At 37.8% G+C, this 18,304-nt stretch overlaps 1 protein-coding gene across 2 annotated transcripts in view; it reads right to left on the bottom strand.

Annotated features, from left to right (window-relative positions):
* The window catches only part of PKD2 (polycystin 2, transient receptor potential cation channel), a 58,690-nt gene that overhangs the window by 4,635 nt on the left and 35,751 nt on the right, over positions 1-18,304 (bottom strand). Inside the window, exons 6-13 of one of the 2 annotated variants that reach the window (XM_044946061.2) lie at positions 15,183-15,411; positions 12,637-12,804; positions 9,945-10,126; positions 8,685-8,805; positions 5,440-5,538; positions 2,902-3,023; positions 2,531-2,648; positions 1,041-1,201 (exon numbers count right to left, since the gene is read on the bottom strand). In XM_044946061.2, coding sequence (XP_044801996.2) covers positions 1,041-1,201; positions 2,531-2,648; positions 2,902-3,023; positions 5,440-5,538; positions 8,685-8,805; positions 9,945-10,126; positions 12,637-12,804; positions 15,183-15,411 — 1,200 coding nt within the window. Of the gene's footprint in view, positions 1-1,040; positions 1,205-2,530; positions 2,649-2,901; positions 3,024-5,439; positions 5,539-8,684; positions 8,806-9,944; positions 10,127-12,636; positions 12,805-15,182; positions 15,412-18,304 lie in introns of both variants that reach the window. The other variant, XM_025290259.3, reaches the window with a different exon arrangement.

The following is an 18,304-nucleotide window of genomic DNA, read 5'->3' as shown; positions in this document are numbered from 1 at the left end:
GAAGGCACCTGAATTTCACTGGATCAGAGTGTGGAGCAATTTGTATCCCAAGGCACTGATGAAAATCACAGACCAATCAGCCAACAATTATGAGAACTGAAGAGGCAGATGCAGTATCAACAGAGGCAGAAGGCTTAACAGAGAGCCCAGGGGAAGACCTGCAAGTCCTGTCTCCCCAGGATAACTGTGTGCGTGGTCCGGGCTGTGACCTCTGAGAAGTGACACTGGAGGTTCACCATGTGGGGGAAACAAACGTCACTAAAAAACAAATACACAAATGACAACAAAAACAAGCTCTGAGGGGAAGGGGAATTTATAAGTATTTATAATATTATTTAACATCTCCGGTTTTCAAAAAAAAATTATGAGACACACAAAGAAACATGAAAATGTGACCCAAACACGGGGGGGGCGGGGGGGAGCAGGCAACAGAAACTGCCTTTGAGAGGGCCCAGATAGACTCAGTAGACAAAGCAGTCCACATAGCTCTTATAAATATATCCAAAGAGCTAAACTAAGTCATGTAGAAAAATAAAAAATAAAGGGCAGTGTGATGACACCACCTCATCAAATAGAAAATATCAATCAAGGAAGAAGAGAAATTGTTAAAAGGAACTAAATAGAAAATTCTGGAGTTGAAAAGAATAAGAAATGAAATGAAAAATTCCTATAATAAATAAATTACTTTCATAAAGAAAAAAGAACACCAATAATATTTATTAAAAAGAACTGACAATTAGTTATGGAAAATCAGAGAGGGGGGAAAAGCTAGTTAGTGTCATTTTGACTCTTGTCAACTCAAGTGAATAAGTGAGTGAAAGTCGCTCAGTTGTGTCTGACTCTTTGTGACCCCACAGACTATACAGTCCATGGAATTCTCCAGGCCAGAATACTGGAGTGTGTAGCCATGCCCTCCTCCAGAGGATCTTCCTAACCCAGGGATCAAACCCAGGTATCCCACATTGCAGGTAGATTCTTTACCAGCTAAGCCACATGGGAAGCCCCTTGTCAACTCGAATTATCATTTCCTCAATACTTACACTTGAAACTCTTCATAAGAAACCCCACTGGAGATGCTGCCCCTCCTTCTGGAGCTATGCCCACTGTCGTCGTCATCCTCCTCCTCAGAGTCATCCAGGCTTCGAGGGAAACTTCGGCTGCTCATGGGTCGTGGTAAAGAGCTGTGATCCAAGTCCAGGTCCTCCTGAAGAACACGGGATCACTGAGTGACGGGCGGGAACCCTAGGGCCCCACAGAAGTTTCATGGAGGACCGGGACGAACGGGAAAGGGGTGTGTGCCATTTACCTAGGATTCCTGTGAGGTTAACACCAGACTGTGATCCTCACACTTTTCAGTTTCACGTATTGGCAAATGTTCAAAATAGATTTTAATGACCAGCAAGAAGTTGCTAACTCCTTGTCTGGACAAGAAAGAACAGTAAAAATACAGAAAAGCAGAGAAAAAAGTAAATGAAGAAATATGTTTTCACCTTTTCATAAAAGTGAACACATGTAATAGCTATGAAGTAAGGAAGGATACCATCTCAGAGTAAGAATTTTGACTAAATACAGCCATGTGAAAATATTATTCATTGTCTTCTTGCTCATACTTCACTATGACTGGTGAAGTTTTTCCACTTACGGGCATTGTCTTGTGGAGCAGCATTTCAAAACCACTGTTCTATATTGTCTCCTCATAGGAACTAACTTTTGTATAACATTCATTTGCATTCTCTGTATTTCAATTAGCATGAATTTTCTGGGGTTTGTTTAACTATTTATTTTTAAAGTTAATGTTAAAACTTTAAATTATTTTTTCTGATTATAAAAGCTCATGTAAGCTTATTTTTAACAGTTTCATAGTAAATATTCAAATGGAAGGCAGTGGTTAGTTTTATTTCATTATACATGATAATTTAAAGAACAACTAAATTTATCTCTTCTGAGAAATCTTTTTTCCCCATTCTCATGGACACTGTGAAGTATATAACTACTCAAAGTTTTCCTCAAATGGGTTACTAGAAAGCTTAGGGCTAAATCTGCTGCTCAACCTTATTAGGCATGACAGGGAGCTCAACCTGGTGCTCTGTGACAGCCTAGAGGGGTGGGATGTGGGTAGCAGGAGTGAGGTTCAGGAAGGAGAGGGTATATGCATGCTTATGGCTGATTCATGTTTCTGTACAGCAGAAACCAACATTATAAAGTAATTATCATCCAATTAATAAATTAAAAAATAAAAATAAAAAAAGTATATTTTTTGTGAAGTGCGTTTTTTAGTTTCATTCAGGTTTGCCTTTATATCTCAGTTTTGTTCTGCTTCACTCTATTTTTCTACATTTATGCAAACAATACATTTCAATATATTATGGTGTTATATATCCTTTTTGGAGTAGGCAGGGTACTACTACATCAATGGAAAGAGAGAGGGAAAGAGAGAGAGACACATATGCTCCCAATAACCCACTACTTAATAAGCTGTTTGAAATATTGCAGGTGTTGAACCAATCATGTTCTCCTAAACCAGACCCACCCTCTCTTTTTCCAAGTCGTCTCGCATCTGCTGGTGCTCATGTTCAGTCAGTTCCTGGTCTCCATCCTGGTCATATTTTGTGAATATTGCCTCAATCTCTGCATCAGTATGGCCTTTCCTGAAATTAGTGAGAGGTTACAGATGAACTCATCCATGCACACGATCCATCCCAAACACAGACACACTGACATGTGGGAGGAAAGGAGAAACTGCTGAGTCAGGGCTGTCCTCCTCTTAGAATACATTCCAGAAAGACACTTACCTCTGAAACAAACGTGTCTCTATGAGCACTCGAGCTAGAAGGAGACTTAGCACTAAGGGTTTATCTTTACATAAGGACTTTCCCAGCACTGGCAAATTGAGATTCTTACCCTTTGAGATCTTGCCGAAGTTCATCAAAGTTTAACTTGCCTCCCCCTTGCCGCAGACTCTCTGAAATGTCATCCACAGTATTTTTCTTCAGTTTTAGTTTGATCAAGGCTTTATGGTAACCCTGCCGGAAAGAAAGACTGTTTTAGTTTATCCTCCTTTTTCATTTGTTCTGCCTTTCAATTACAGTGGTAACTACTGTAAACTCAGTGACCAGAACAGTATCTGACATAAATGGACCACAAAACAGGTGTGGGTGGGATGAATGACAAACGCATCCTGAGTTTTCCATGACGCTCATGTGGGAGGAGTCAGGTCTTTCAGTAAATGAAGAACTAGGGATCTTTTGGTTTGTATTCAAGTTTAGTGTACAGGACGAAAGTCAGTACATTCCACAGCTGTCTGCCTCAGAGTATGTAGGAATGTGCAATATTTCTTAAGAAAACTAAGAAACCTGAGTCATAGATTATTTTCTATATTATCTTACAGTTGATAATTTCCTTTCATGAGTGTAAAAACACTTCAATAACAAGGAGATGAGGATTTTTCACTATACACAGCAGTCCTTGCTATACAGGGCAGCACGGGGCTGTACAAAAGACAGTACAACTGTGGGAAGCAATGTTAATTAATCAACGGGAAAAATTATGACTGTTCTGTGACCTTTGAAATTTTTGTTAAAACATTAAAAACTCCCTTGGTATAGGCTACAAATCTATGAGGAAATTTAAAAAAGAGTAAAATGATTATTTTAGTACACTGACATTTTAAACAGTAGAAACATTGAAGTTTTATTTCTTCATAAAAAACTTATTCAGAGTACTCCAAATAATAATTGCCTTCTTGTTGTTACTGTATAACATACACTATTAAGTGAGCATCTTTTCTACGTCTTGATGAGTTATAACCCTTTCTTAACCTGGATCAGCTTCCAACATTTTATCCCTTGCACTTCCAAAGTCGTGAAATATCTCTGAGAGTCCCTTTAATGTGAAATTAGTTGCCAGCATCAAGACATCTTCATCCTATTTGTCACAATCTCTTTCTTCATTTATGTTGATAAACATGCCTTCACTAGTCCTTCTGGCTGCTCTCAAGCTCTTGAGAGGTAGCAATGTCAACACTCCCATGGCCAGCTACGTATTTCTTCTAAAAATCCAATGTTTTTAATTTCACTTCCAGTGTTATCATTCTTTGTTTCTTTGCTATACTTTCTTCTTTGCTGGCCTAGTCTCTCCTTTAATTATGCATATTTATAAAATGTCACATGGGTTTATCACTGGGAGATAAGGAGGCAATATGACTATAAACTTTGTGCATAAACTGAATAGCAGATGCTCAGGGACCAACCTTTGACTAAGTGACATTATGAGTCACTGATGATGAGGCACATTTGTTATTTATGTAATGACTTACAGAGCTGGTAGTGAAGTTTGTCCTTCCTGTTATTATTCACAGTTAACATGCTATGATAACTGAAATATACTGTGATAACTGAAAGTGAAGTTTGTACTGTATGTGACTTCTCAGTCAGTATATTGCAATAACTGAAATTTGAACTGTGCTGAAAGGCTGGTGTTATTTAACTGAAATCACTGAAATTGTGCACATCATACCCAAAGAGCACAGTAAAGACTGCTTGTAATTACCCTGGGGATTTGCTGGAATATAATCAACTGTTATGTAAAATTCAGGATAACACAAATGTTAGGTCTTGTCCAGGGGTCTTTGTTTTACAAAGCGGAAATTCTCTGTTTCAACATGATTCACAGACAACATTGTCCTGTGGTTTGAACCAAACAGAAAAATATTATGGTCAAGGAACCACTGTATCCAGCAGGATGATGACTGGCAACAAGCTGTGCACTTCAGATGTAGTTATTTGTTGTTGCTGAAGTTTTATACTTCAAATGAAAAGTCACAAGAAGTCACATGGAGAAGAACAAAGTTGCCCAGCTTTCCTGTCCTGCCCTTCCATTTAACAATTAAACACTTCCTGAGAAGGTGCGTAGGTGAAAGTTCTCAGGACATTAGGCTGTGGACTTGATCCAAGGACTTCTTCCTTTGACTATTTTAAAACTTCCCTGGAAGGTCAAGGGTAAAGTGTGAACAACAAAATATTTGCCTCTAAAACTTTTCTTTTTTAAAAAATCAAAATTAAGATAGAAGAAGGGGAAATGTCTTTATATAATCTTCTCTTCCCGTTTATTCTGAACTCTGGATCTAAAAGTGAGAGCTGACTAGAGAAGGTGTCAAAATAAATAAAGAGGATGAACCCAGCAGCTAAGCTCTTAAGAGGCAAGAGATTATTGAGAATTCAATTCTAGGGCATTAAAGGATTCCCAGAATTTAAATCCAAGATAGCAGTGTATCTATCCCTATCTCCAACGTAGAGAACATTTAACTTATTCCTGGAACATAGCAACCTACTCTTTATTTTAAATGGTGTCAGTGGATCATGTTGATCTGGCAATCTGGCTGAAACAACATTTATTTCATGTAGAAAATAAAATGATTCTGAGAATTAGGGCTTGTCATACCTTTCTGATAAGATCCGAGAGTTCCATCTCAGCTTTCTGCTGGGCCAAATCAGATTTAACTTCAGAGTAAGTATCATTGATGATGGCCAAAAACATATTCTGTTTGTAAATCAAAGAAATTTAGAGATTAAAGAAGAAACCTAAATATATTTTGTAAACATCAATCTAAAACTTGACACATTTGACCTTTTTTTTAAAACAATCTGTTTCAAGAAGTCATCAATTAATAGTTTTGCTACCAAATTCTTTGGGAAAATTAGTTTTTCCTTTGTTATGGCAAATAAAAATGCAATATATATTCTTACTTACAAATGCAATATTTTTCAAAAAGAGACAAGAATGAAATACAACAAAATATTAATGTATTTACCTAGGAATGGTGGGGGTATTTTATTACTTTTGCTTATCTATGTTCTGTACATTTTTCACTTGACGTAAATTATTAGAGGTGTAGAACTCTAAATAGGTTCTCAAATTTCAGTAGTCAAGCCAGACAAGTGGAGTCTATGCTTATTTCAAATACTGTTATAATAGTTGAGGTTTGCAGAACATATTTAAAGTAGTTAAAAAGATCTCTGCAAATAGAAAGATGGTAGGCCTAGCAGAAAAGATAGTCAAGAAAAGCTCAGTGGAAAAGACACAGACTTTGAAGGCAAGCAAACTTGGGTTTCTATCTTGGCACTGCCAAGACTATATTCATTCTTCCCTTCTTCATTCTAAAATTTATTTGTTTTTGCATTTATAAAATGGGAGAAATAGTAGCATCTCCACTACAGATCTGTGGTAAGGATTAATGAGTTCATCTATGTAAAGGACTTAGGACAGAATTAACAGATGGCAGGAGCTCCATTATTTACAGCTATTATTATCATTCAGTAGTGGTTAGTCCATTTTCCTGACTTTTCCCTCCCCCTCTATACTGACTTGCATTTCCAATCCTGTTTCCAGTGGATTTTCTCAAAGTATCACACCTAATTGACAAGGTCCTTCTTTAACATGTTCTCCCTTTGGTTTTCCTTTCTAGCATGTAACTATGGTTTGTGACTATACAGCTGTGTATTATGTCTGTTTTCCATACAAGTCCACAGAATCGTCTAAGAGGAGGGTTGGTATCTATTTTCCTTACTACCTGCATCCCCAGTACCCAGTATATTGCCTGAAATGTGGTGGCTCCATAAATATTTCTTGATGACTGATGAATAAACAAATCAGAGCTCCATTATTTTAATGAGCTACTAAATCTCTATGAATTAAGGAGGAATATCATTTAGGATTCTGAATCAGAAATGAGAACAGAATATAAAATACACAGAAGTTTGTGGCTTAATGCTCAATAATAAGGGCAGACAGCTGCAGTTGGTGGACTGTCACCCACCTTCGTTCTTCCCACACAGGCGTCTAATGTTTTATGTCTCTTTTCCAAATGATCAATAACCAATGCCTGCAAATGTCAGTTGAAATGGATTATAGTGTGCGTCTTCTGAAGAGATTTAAAAAAATGGAAAGTGGCTAGAATGGTTCTTGGAAGGTGTGGGGAGAGGAAGTTCATGGCCTTTCCATTCTGTGTCACTTGATTGAGGGGCGGACTTTGAATAGGAGGTCTTTCCTTGTTGATGGAGGGGCTTTTGCTCCAGCTCACACCACTGTGGTTTCTTAAGTGAGGGCAATAGATTAACACTTGGCAGTCATCTCAGAATGGTGATCAGCCCTGCCCTTGGCTTGCCATTTACAGGGAATAAAAAAAAAAGATTGGTATTGACAGTAGCCTCCCCTCTCTCTGGAGGGTACAGGGAGAACAATTCCTTTTCGTGAAGTAGTACAAATAAATATTTCAGTATAAAGACAAAAACTAAGAGCTTTTCATGTTTCAGGCATTGATCTGATAAAATGACTGAACAATTTAGGAGGCACTGCCTGTTAGAAGCCAACATTCAAATATGTCCACATTTGAGCATTTCCAATTGCCATGATCATGTCTCTCTCTGGCAGACTGATGTACAGAGAAAACTTAGTGGCCTGAAGTCAACTAAAGGGTCTGCCGCAGAACTCTTAATTCCTGACTTCTGTTCTCTTAGTAGAGACTCTGGGATTCAGATGCTTCAGAATTCAAAATATTACTAATGTAAGAGAGTGACAAAGGCTTACTCTTCTATTTTTTTCTTTGATATATGACAGGAAACAGAAACTTTTAAGGGGCTTAAGTTTAAAACTAATCATGATATGTACAGACAGCAAGATATAAATGCTATTCCTGATTCCTTCAGTCCAATTAAAGTACATCTAATTTTCAATCAGTAAACACCATATACTTGACCACTAAATACCTGGACCAACTCTGGAGCTCCTACAACTGAATTAATGAACTTTATACAAAGGATCTTTACAAAATCAATTAAAAATGGAAACATTGTTTTTTCTTAAGATATAGTTAATATAAGGAAAATCTTAAGTGATAGTGTTTAAAATGAAAAATACCCACAGCCCAGGTTAAGCTAACTTAATACTTAGTGGAGTGGACAAATAAATGTTAAATAAATAAATAAATGCTAAGATGAAGCACAAAATGCCGTTCAAAAAAACTTAAAGGCCAAAATGCTAAAAATCTGAATTTGTACCAAACCAAGAGAATAAGAGGAATATTTTTGAAAATAAAATTTAAAACAACTTCCATTCATTGTGAGATTTAGTTTTAAATAAAATTTGAAATATTTTTTGCATGCAGTCTCTAGGTATATGAAACATGAATAAGTTAAAACAACCTATCTTGACCTAGACAAGCAACAATTCACTCAAAGGTCACTCCTGGTACCCTGCATCTGGCTTGCTCTGTCATTTTCTATTTTTAAAAAAGAAAAGAAGAAGGAGAGAAATGAAAAGTCATGCAAGCAAGTGATCATGAAAGTGCTGACATTTGTGTTAAAAAAAAAAAAGTGTATAAGCATATTCTACTTCTTAGGCAAAGCACTATTTTAGGTAACTATAAGTCTGCACTTGATTTACTTTTTTTTAAAATTGAGTACATATATATAGATGAAAGATCATGGAAAAGATATTTGGTAAAGACTTAAAACTGTGAATGAATGAGAAATAAAACAAAACATGTTTTCTAATATTTACTTTTTACTACTTTCAAGGTGTTTAAAAAACTGATAGAGAATACAGTGTGAAAGAAAAGAAGAGATGATGATTTATGATGGTGATTTATGAAGTTTAAATCACCTCACTATAAACAAAAGTGTACATACCAAAAGAATGAAGAACATAAAGAACACAAATGTAGTGAAATAAATTGGTCCCAAAACTCGATTAGCTTCCTCAATCTCTGCGAAGTTGATATCACCCAAAATGATACGGAATTGAGTGAAGCTATAAAAACAAAACAAAACACAACACCACAATACAAAAACAAAGAGTGTCCAGCATTCTTTTGACATAACATTGCTCAAAAGATAATTTCATACTTTTGGACCTTTTTTAAAAATCAATGTGGAAAGCTGCCAAATAACAGAAGATTGTCAACCCCTTGGGAAAACTCTTGCTACTTATATGAGCAATTAAAAGCCTTCTAGAATAAAAATAATATGCTTTCATGCAAAATATGTTGTTTTCATTTGGTTAAAAAGAAAACATAATAATTATTATTAGATGACTTATAAAGCAATTGACTATAAGAATTTAATACATAATCTAGGTAAAAGATGACAACTCTAAATCTTCACAATGGTCACCCTGCATATGAATTTAAAATCTCTTAAGAAAAAAAGATTTTTGAAGGATAGCCAAAATTGTATGTGTTTGAAGATCCAATATTCTCAATGCACTTAAAGTGGGGTCAAGAACTGCTGTGTGTTGCCAGATAATGGGTCTTAATCAGTAAAATTGTTTCCATTCCCAACTTTCATGAAACAGTACCATTATTTAGGCATTCTTGTACACAAAGCCCTATTAACTTCTATTATCATGACCATCATCTTTCCTAACTAACTTCTTTGTACAGGCCATGGAAGTCTGATACTGGCTACTTTACCTATTTCTAATATTATGTTTATGAATTTTGGGACAAAACCTGAAAATTTCTGTATTGGTTTGTGCTTCTCCTTGAATATTAGAAATAGCTTTTTTTTTCTTAGAAAATAAGCTGAAGTTTAAATGTACGGCAACAATATTTGATAGGTATAAAAATAGAGGCAAATTGTCTTAAATGCTACCATCTGCATTTAGTGTTGAGAAGACCTCATTCTTTGGGACAGAGCTGGTTTATGATAACTGTTATTCTCTATCTTACTATGGTATTTTTAGGCTCTATTTTAAACATTAGCATTTCAGAAATTATTGTCATAATTGCATTGGTGGGTTAATGTTTTTGAAAAGAGAATTAATTCTCATTTTAAACCACTACTTTTAAACACTTGGTAGTTACACAGCCACCATGAAGGTTTCTTTAACCTTGAGAAGGCAGTGTTTTCTCTGATTAAATTTGTCTTCTTAATTTCATATATACTTACATACACTCTTGGAAAGTACTGAAGTCATCAACTTGAGTGCCAAAGACAAGGTATGCCAACTGAGCATATGCTAAGAAAATAATGAAGAACATAATTGCAAAGCCAAAGAGGTCTTTGGCACACCGAGACATGGTTGTAGAGAGCTGACTCATGGTCCTGTTAAAGTTGATAAATTTGAAGAGCTGCAAAAGAGAGGGGAAATATACACAGATGAATGGGTAATATACCACATAACCCATTACCACAAAATATACCACAGATGAATGTGGTATATACATGCAACGGATCATTATTTGGCCCTAAAAAAGAATGAAATTTTGATGCATGCTATAACATGAATGAACTTTGAAAACACTGTGCTAAAGTGAAATAAGCCAGACACAAAAAGACAAATATTACATGATTCTACTTATATGAGGTACCTAGAGTAGGGAAATTCATAGAGACAGAAAGAAGAATAGAGGTTCCCAGGAGCTGCAGAAAACGAGAAACAATTAGTGTTGAGTGGATAGAGGAAAATGGGGAGTTAGTGTTGAACGGATAAAAAGGTTGCAGTGTGGATGATGAGAAAGTTCTGGAAATGCAGGGTGGTGATGGTTCACAACACTGTGAAGATACTTAATACCACTGAATTATACACTTAAAAGTAGTTAAAATGGTAGACTTTTTACGTATATTTTACAACAAAAAAAGAGAGAGACAAAAAAGATGTGTTTTTTTTTTTTTTTTTTTCAAATCCAGCAACTTATATTATCCCATTTGTTGAGGGACTACCATATACCAGGCATTGTTCTTGGAGATGGGAATACACCAGTGAACAGAGCAAAGCCCCTGCCCTCATGTCACTTATATTTCACATGTTGGTTAAAACACAGAGAAAACAAGTTTAATTATAATTAAAATGATCATTGATATTTTTCCCCTAGAAAGACTAAAATAAAAGGGAAAAAACCCACAAATGAAAACTAGCTAGGTAAGGCACAGGGAGCAATACTCAATATTTCGCAATGACCTATAATGGAAAAGTGGAAGTTGCTCGGTCATGTGTGACTCTTTGCAACCTCATGGACTGCAGCCTGCAAGGCTCCTCTGTCCATGGAATTCTCCAGGCCAGAATACTGGAGTGGGTAGCTGTTCCCTTCTCTAGGAATAATGGAAAAGAATCTGAATATAAATATAACTGAATCACTTTGCTACACATTTGAAACTAACACACTGTAGATTAATTATAGTCCAACAAAAACAAAAAGAGTTAACCTAAAAAAAAACACTAGTTAAAAAAAACTCCAGAAAATACTTATTGAATATTATTAACTGTTATTTAATGTGCATCAACTGTGTGCCAGGCATTGGCCAGGGTACAGAGTAAGGATCTGCACCAGGCTCTGACTGCACAGCCACGTTGCACATTTTTGTAGACAAGGCATTGAGGACGCTGCCCAAATTGGGCAGCTCCAGCCTAGAGGGCATGAATCCCACACAGTTCTAGCTAGGAGCCCTGGTGGAAGGACGTGGAGAGATCCATTAGAAGTAGAGTTCTGATCCCTGCCTTAAAGAACTTAATGGTTCCCATGGTCTTGGGAGTGAAATATTCACAGGTGAAGCACTAAATTAAACACTCAGCCTGAGGCACATACCGAAAGAAAATATCTAGCATTTTACTTAAAGACCTCTTATAAACTGTTTCTGGCCATAACAAAACATTTTTGATGGTTGTTGTAACATTACTTAATACAGCTCCCAGCAGTATTTCTATGAGATTGTGATTATTATTACAGTTTGTGATAATGGCTTGGTATGTTAGTGATGGTTTCTCTTGAACAAATATGTAAATGAAAAAATGGCATGAGAGACTCAGGACAAGGTCTAAACCCCCTGATAAATCTCAGGCCTTCCAGCTATGAATACCATTCCAAAAAATAAGTAACTGTTGGAAAGTCCCTTCTATAAAGGTGCTCTTCAATACAACTTTAAATTTTAAATTAAAATCTAGTCACTTGTGACTAATAGCAGTTACTATCTGGATGGACAATCACAAAACTTAACTGGTGACAGTCTGGCAGCTGTCTAAGAACTAAAATTTCCTGCATCTCCAGAATTGAGGCTTATTGTATATGACATGACTCACGCTTTCACATACAAGGAAATGCACGTGACGCTTTAGGAGAAGAAGGAAATGAGTCCTGAAGGCACTACTTGGAGGAGGTGTCTGTCCAATCTCAATTCTAGGTAAAGCTTCCCTAAGACCTCCACCTGGAAAGGAGGCAATGTTTCCAGAGAACATTTCCAATGCAGTCTCTCTCCCCTCCATTTCCCCACCCTTCCCCCTTCTTAGTTCTTTTCCTTCACCTGGTCACCCCACATCAGGTAAAATTCGAACCTGTCTCTGTCTCTGTATAGCCAGGTGCCCTAGGCCAGCAGACACACTGAAAAGGGCTCTTAATACATTTATTAAACAAAACCTACAAATACATTCTTGCAAGAGTGCAAGAAACCAGGAGCCTCATTCAACAGTGAAGATAAACGATCATGAGAGTCCTGCTCGTTTGTTTCAGTCATAATACATGGAGCAGCTTTGGTTACTTCAATTTGGCCACAGAAGCAAATTCAGGTCCTTCAACACTTTCTGTGACTCACACTAACAAAAAGAAGAAAAAATATTAAAAATCTGAACGTGAAATTTATAAATTACCTTAATCCAGACAAAAAACACTATGACAGCAGCTATGTTGTTGAACTGTGTTTGCCAGTAGGCCAGATTCTCAAAGTTGGGGAAAGTATTTTGATCTTCTAGAAACTGTAGCAGAACTTCCACATTTGATGTTCTGTATATGTTAATTCCTATAGCGACCACTGATAGCTGGAAAACAAAAGATTAAATAAAGATTTTATTACAGTGTTCTAGAAATCTATAGCTCACCTTAAAATCACTAGTTTATTTTCCTTCACCAGTGTATTAGTTCTAGGGCTCACCACTCTATTCACCCAATGGCATTCATAAAAGTCACTCACACACCCAGAGAGAAAGCAGTAAACACTGCCATAAAAAGGGAACATACACTGTTTGCACTTCCTTAGTTAGAAACAGAATTTCAGGAGAGCACGTGTGTGTGCACACACCCGAGATGTCACTTCATTACAAAACAAATCACACAGGAACGCCTTCTGTTTTTTCTGCCACCTTCCTTTAAATCACTTACTCTTCTGCTTTCTCAGGCCTCATCTCACTCTCTGTTTTCATTTGTGGGGCTATTTCCTCACTCTCTAGCCATCTATCCTTTCCTTTATTCAACAAATACATAGATAATTAAACCTACAGCACTGTGGTAGGGATCACGAGGAACAAATGGAAGTAAGAAGTACAAACCTTGTCCTCGAGAAACTTATACTCTGGTTCAAGGGCAAATAAACACACAAAGACAAATAGTACAAAAACCTTCGAAGAAGCTGACATCACACAACACAGGTGAAGGGTAAATCGAGACATATTAAAAGGAGTGCTTGTGAGAAGAAAGGAGGAGCTTGGTCTTAGACGGCGGGAATGATGGGCACAGAGGGCTTGAGAAGCTTGCAGTGGGAAGATGTAGCCCAGAGGGCCCCTTGCCTGTTTCTGTCCTTTAACTCACGACCATACGACTCTTCATATCCGCTTTGGTTCTGGGCTATAAAACCAGGTTTGAGGGGAATACTGGGCCCTACTTGCATCCATCACCTCTGGATGGACGTGTATGTGTGGAAAGTGCTAAGGGTCAACCATAAATGTCTGGCCCTCACATAGATCCCGAATCCAGGGCAGCTGGGCTGTGGCAAGTGCCGTGACCTTTGCTGTTCATTCTCTCTTTCTTCTCATGGTCACAGACCACTTCATCAGCCCTTACTGGGACGGCTGTCTTGGTGATTATCAGAGTCAAGACCTGATTGGCTGCCAATTACAGATGAAAAAGACCACCTCACCACCTTCCTTTTCTTCTCTGTAAAGGAGTCCCAGTCTTGACCTAGTATTTTTTGCACTGGTGGTAGGAATATTTCCTTTGAGCTTTTTGGAATACACTGATAAGTGTTTTCTCCATAGACTTAGCTGAAAGAAAATGGCTGACTGAATTTAAAAATAACTTTTACTAACTCTCACTAGGTGTCCTTTGTTTTAGCTCTGCCCAGGGCAAATGTTTATAAAAATACGGAAGTAAAGTGAAGTGAAAGTCACTTGGTCGTGTCTGACTCTTTGCGACCCCATGGACGAGACAGTCCATGGAATTCTCCAGGTCAGAATACTGGAGTGGGTAGCCGTTCCCTTCTCCAGGGGATCTTCCCAACCCAGGGATAGAACCCAGGTCTCCTGCAATGCAGGCGGATTCTTTATTAGCTGAATCACCAGGGAAGCCCATCAATATCGTATCATAGAAAAACACTGAATTTCCTTGAGACTCTTCCCTCAAAATAGAGAATGAGAGAGAAAAGAGAAGAAAGAGAATTTATGAGAGTTTGGGTCATTATGTGACTCCAAGTTTTGAGATTCTCATCTCTATCTACAGAAGAAATTTCTTTTTCTGATATAAGCTTCACAGAAAGTATGCCCTATTTCTACAGGGTCAGAAAAGGTTTCAAAGGAGAAGTAGGGTTCCAGTAACTGTTTCCTGTACTTATAAAAGCACACTGTCTGAATTGTTGTCTTGTCAGTACTAAGAGTTAAAAAAAAATAACAACAATAGCATAGGGAAGCAAGTTTCCAAGAAAATACTTGCAAAATTCTGTGGCTGCTGAGCCAAAAAACTAGTCTCAACTTCCATGATATCAACAAGAAATAAAATATTAAAACTCCTATGCAAGTGATAAGAAAGTGTTACAATTCTGTTTGTACTTATTTTTATCCAAATATTTAAAATTCTATCATGTGTAGGATTTTGCAAATGTACCTATTACACCACTACCAAAACAGAATAAACAAAACATTGTAATCTCTCCCACATCTCATATGGCATGCCAAAGCCAAATATGAATTACTAAGCTATTCTTCTTATTAGTTTGGCCAAACAACAGCCTATTGCAAATGCCTCTCCACTTCATATGCAGAAGGGTTACTCATGCAAAATGAGACAATTAGGAACACTGAAGCTGTTATCACAGAGGAGAACTTTAGATTCTCCTTCGGGAAGATAAAGACCCACAATAGTGAGGACAGCAGAGACTCTAACACGCTTCTATAACAGAGAGGAGATTTGGTGTTGTTCTCCAACCTACCACGATGATCACAACATCCAGACAATTCCAGAAACTCCTGAAATAGTGTAGCTTGTGAATGCGAATTTCCAATATCTCTTCCACCATATAGTAAAGGATAAAGAAACAAAAGATAATCTCACAGGCTGCCAGGAAGAAATCAAAAGTTGTAACATAGCGGATCAGCTTTACAGGCTGAAATTGCCAAGATGGGATCACACCTCCTGTTGCTGGGAATTCGATCAGTAACCTGCATTGTAAAAAGAACAATTAAACAATAACATCAAAAACAACACATGGATGCAGTCAGGGAAGAACATCATTTACTCTGTCCCTACACTAGAAGGTAATAAAACTGCAACCACAAGTCACCCCAATTGTGTGTGTGCGCTCAATCGTGTCTCTTTGCAACCCCATGGACTGTAGCCCGCCAGCCTCCTTTGTCCATGGGATTTTCCAGGCAAGAATACTGGTGTGGGTTGCCATTTCCTACTCCAAGGGATCTTCCCAACCCAGGGATCAAACCTGCAACTCTTACATCTCCTGCATAGGCAGGTGGGATCTTTATCACTAGCATCATCTGGGAAACCCTAGTCATCCTAGTTTGGGATGACCACCACAAGTCACTCCAAACAAGTGACAAAATGTTCTTATCACAGCCAGTAACCCCCTCCTTGTAGAATTCCGTGTCACAAGAAGAACAAATCTTGTCTTCCCAAATCCTTCCAGACCAAAGAGATTATTTCTCCTCACTCTCCCATTTACTTTTCTGGTAGTCATACTACTCAGAATGCTGTATAATTGCTTTTTAAATGCAGAAATTAATCAAACAAGCCTTTCTCAGACTTCTATTAAATGTAAGTCATTCAAATGGGCCATGAAGAACATAAGAAGTTTGTGTCATCTTTCAAAACACCTATGGCCCAGCTGAGAAGTAGGATGTCTGTTTTGTATACAGATAAAGAAAGGGACCGAGTTTCTCATTCATGCATTTGGTGAATCAGCATTGACTATTTGCTTAGGAAAACCTTTCTGCTATTGGAACTTCCTAGAACCTTATAGTGAATTGGTGCTTAGTAAATGTCTGATTGTCTGAATCAGTAACATATGTTTTTACACTCACACTGAAGGCACTGGTCTTTGGTGCTTTATCATAATTGAAATGAAGATGCGTCTTTGCCAAACTCACCTTTGCAGGTGTCACAGTGAGAAGGTAAAATGATTCACTTAATGGTACAATTTCCCTTTACACTAGAAATAGACTCTCTAGACCCTTAACTTTAAGACTTTTTAAAAGACATAAAGTCAGCTATTAGGCATAACTATCTCTCCCACTACAGGATGGACAGGACAGGACGTCTAGAACCTGAGTATCTAAGGCTCAAGCATGAGCAACACTCAAGTACACGCAGGGACTATAGCAAATTAGAATTGGTCAAAGCAACGTGAAACATTTTCCTTCCTTCATAGTATCAGTATCCTGTTTCCTTCCTATTTGATGTGCTAGAGAGTAGGAGTGAGAACCACAAACCAGAGAGCAATACTGAAATGAAAAGCCTTGTGACAGCCTCAGTGTAAACTCGCAAGGGCAGGAAGTGGCCTCTGTGTGCTGAGTCATGTCTCTCTGCCTGTTCTGGTTCTGCATGGTCAACCCCTCCAGATACTGAGGCAACAATGCAGAAAAATGAAGCAACTGCCTTGAAAAGATTCACTCTTGAAGTGTGGGAAGGAAGTGAGACATATTCATTTATACCTTCTATATATATGTTACTTCCTTAAATGTCAATCAGAGTTGCTTGCTTGTGTTTATCCTCTTTCTGTTCTCACTAGATTCATTAGATGTTCAATAATAATTGCAGCAAATTTTCGTTCATTTCTAGTAATATCTATTACTTGATTTAATGTAAATTACAATGTGATTTAATGTGATAAAAGTTGTTAGATATAAATTCTGGGAAAATCCACTTGGCTATATAATGTAGAGTTTGAGTTTAGTCTCAAAAATAAAGCTACTATAACAATTTATTCTTATTATCTGGTGGGTAAACATATGTGCAGGGCTTCCCAGATGGCGCAGTGGTAAAGAATCTGCCTCCCAAGGCAGGAGACTCAAGAGATGTGGGTTGATCTCTGGGTTGGGAAGATCCCCTGAAGCAAGAAATGGCAATCTGCTCCAGTATTCTTGCCTGGAAAATTCCAAGGACAGAGGAGCCTGGTGGGGTCACAAGAGTCAGACACGACTGGGCAATCGAGCACACAACACAGACAACACAAACAAACATGCAAGTAATTCATGTTGGCAGTGTTTGCACCTTGCACCATGTGCACAAGGAGGATTAAAGTGGGTGGATGCTGAATCTCCAGAGTTCTGCTTTTTTATAGCACACTGCCCTCTAACATGCTATTTGCTTCTTTGGTTTATTGTTTATCATTTATTATCTCCTCCTGATTGAATGCGAGCTCTACAAGGACAGGGAAATTTATTCTGTTCACTGATGCATGCCAAAAGATTTGAACAGTGCCTGGCATATACTAAGTGTCTAATAAAGGTTTGTTGAATGAATGGATGAAGGAGAGGCCCAAACAAGCTAGTGAGATCTTTTGTTAGTTTCCTCACTATTAGCAGAGTGGTCGCGATGGCGACGTCACAGAATCGGTAGAAGGAACTTTATGTGTCTTTGATAAATCTTTTTAAGTGGGAGCAGATACCTAGGCATCCTGCTCAACCCAGGCACAGCCCCTGACTACTGTGCTTGTGTTGTGGTAGCAGGGGCATTGTATGAGACTGGGAAACTCAGGAAAGTGAGACAAGCTTTGATGCCAGGGCTCCTTGGTAACAGAGCATCTTCATAATGGGAAAGGATAAATGCTAGCAAAACACAGTGCTTTATCTGAGAAAGTTCCAGCTTTGGGATAAACTTGGACCAGACTTAAGGTTCTTCCTAACTTGCAATATTCAGGGAACCTAACTCCTTTCCCCTAAATGTCCCCATCCCAATAAGCTTTTGGTTTTCATCCTTCCTTGTTATCAGTTCTGATCCTTGACACTCTCATGGAGACAACTGCAGGCAATGGTTTTCTGGTTTAAAATCCAGACTAGGATGTTTTTACAAATACACAGAACCGGAAGGAATGAGTGCTCT

Source organism: Bubalus bubalis, chromosome 7, assembly GCF_019923935.1.
Source record: "Bubalus bubalis isolate 160015118507 breed Murrah chromosome 7, NDDB_SH_1, whole genome shotgun sequence".
In the NCBI taxonomy this organism is placed as follows: domain Eukaryota; kingdom Metazoa; phylum Chordata; class Mammalia; order Artiodactyla; family Bovidae; genus Bubalus; species Bubalus bubalis.
Note: the sequence above shows the minus strand (reverse complement) of the source record. Positions and strands in the feature narration are given on the sequence as shown.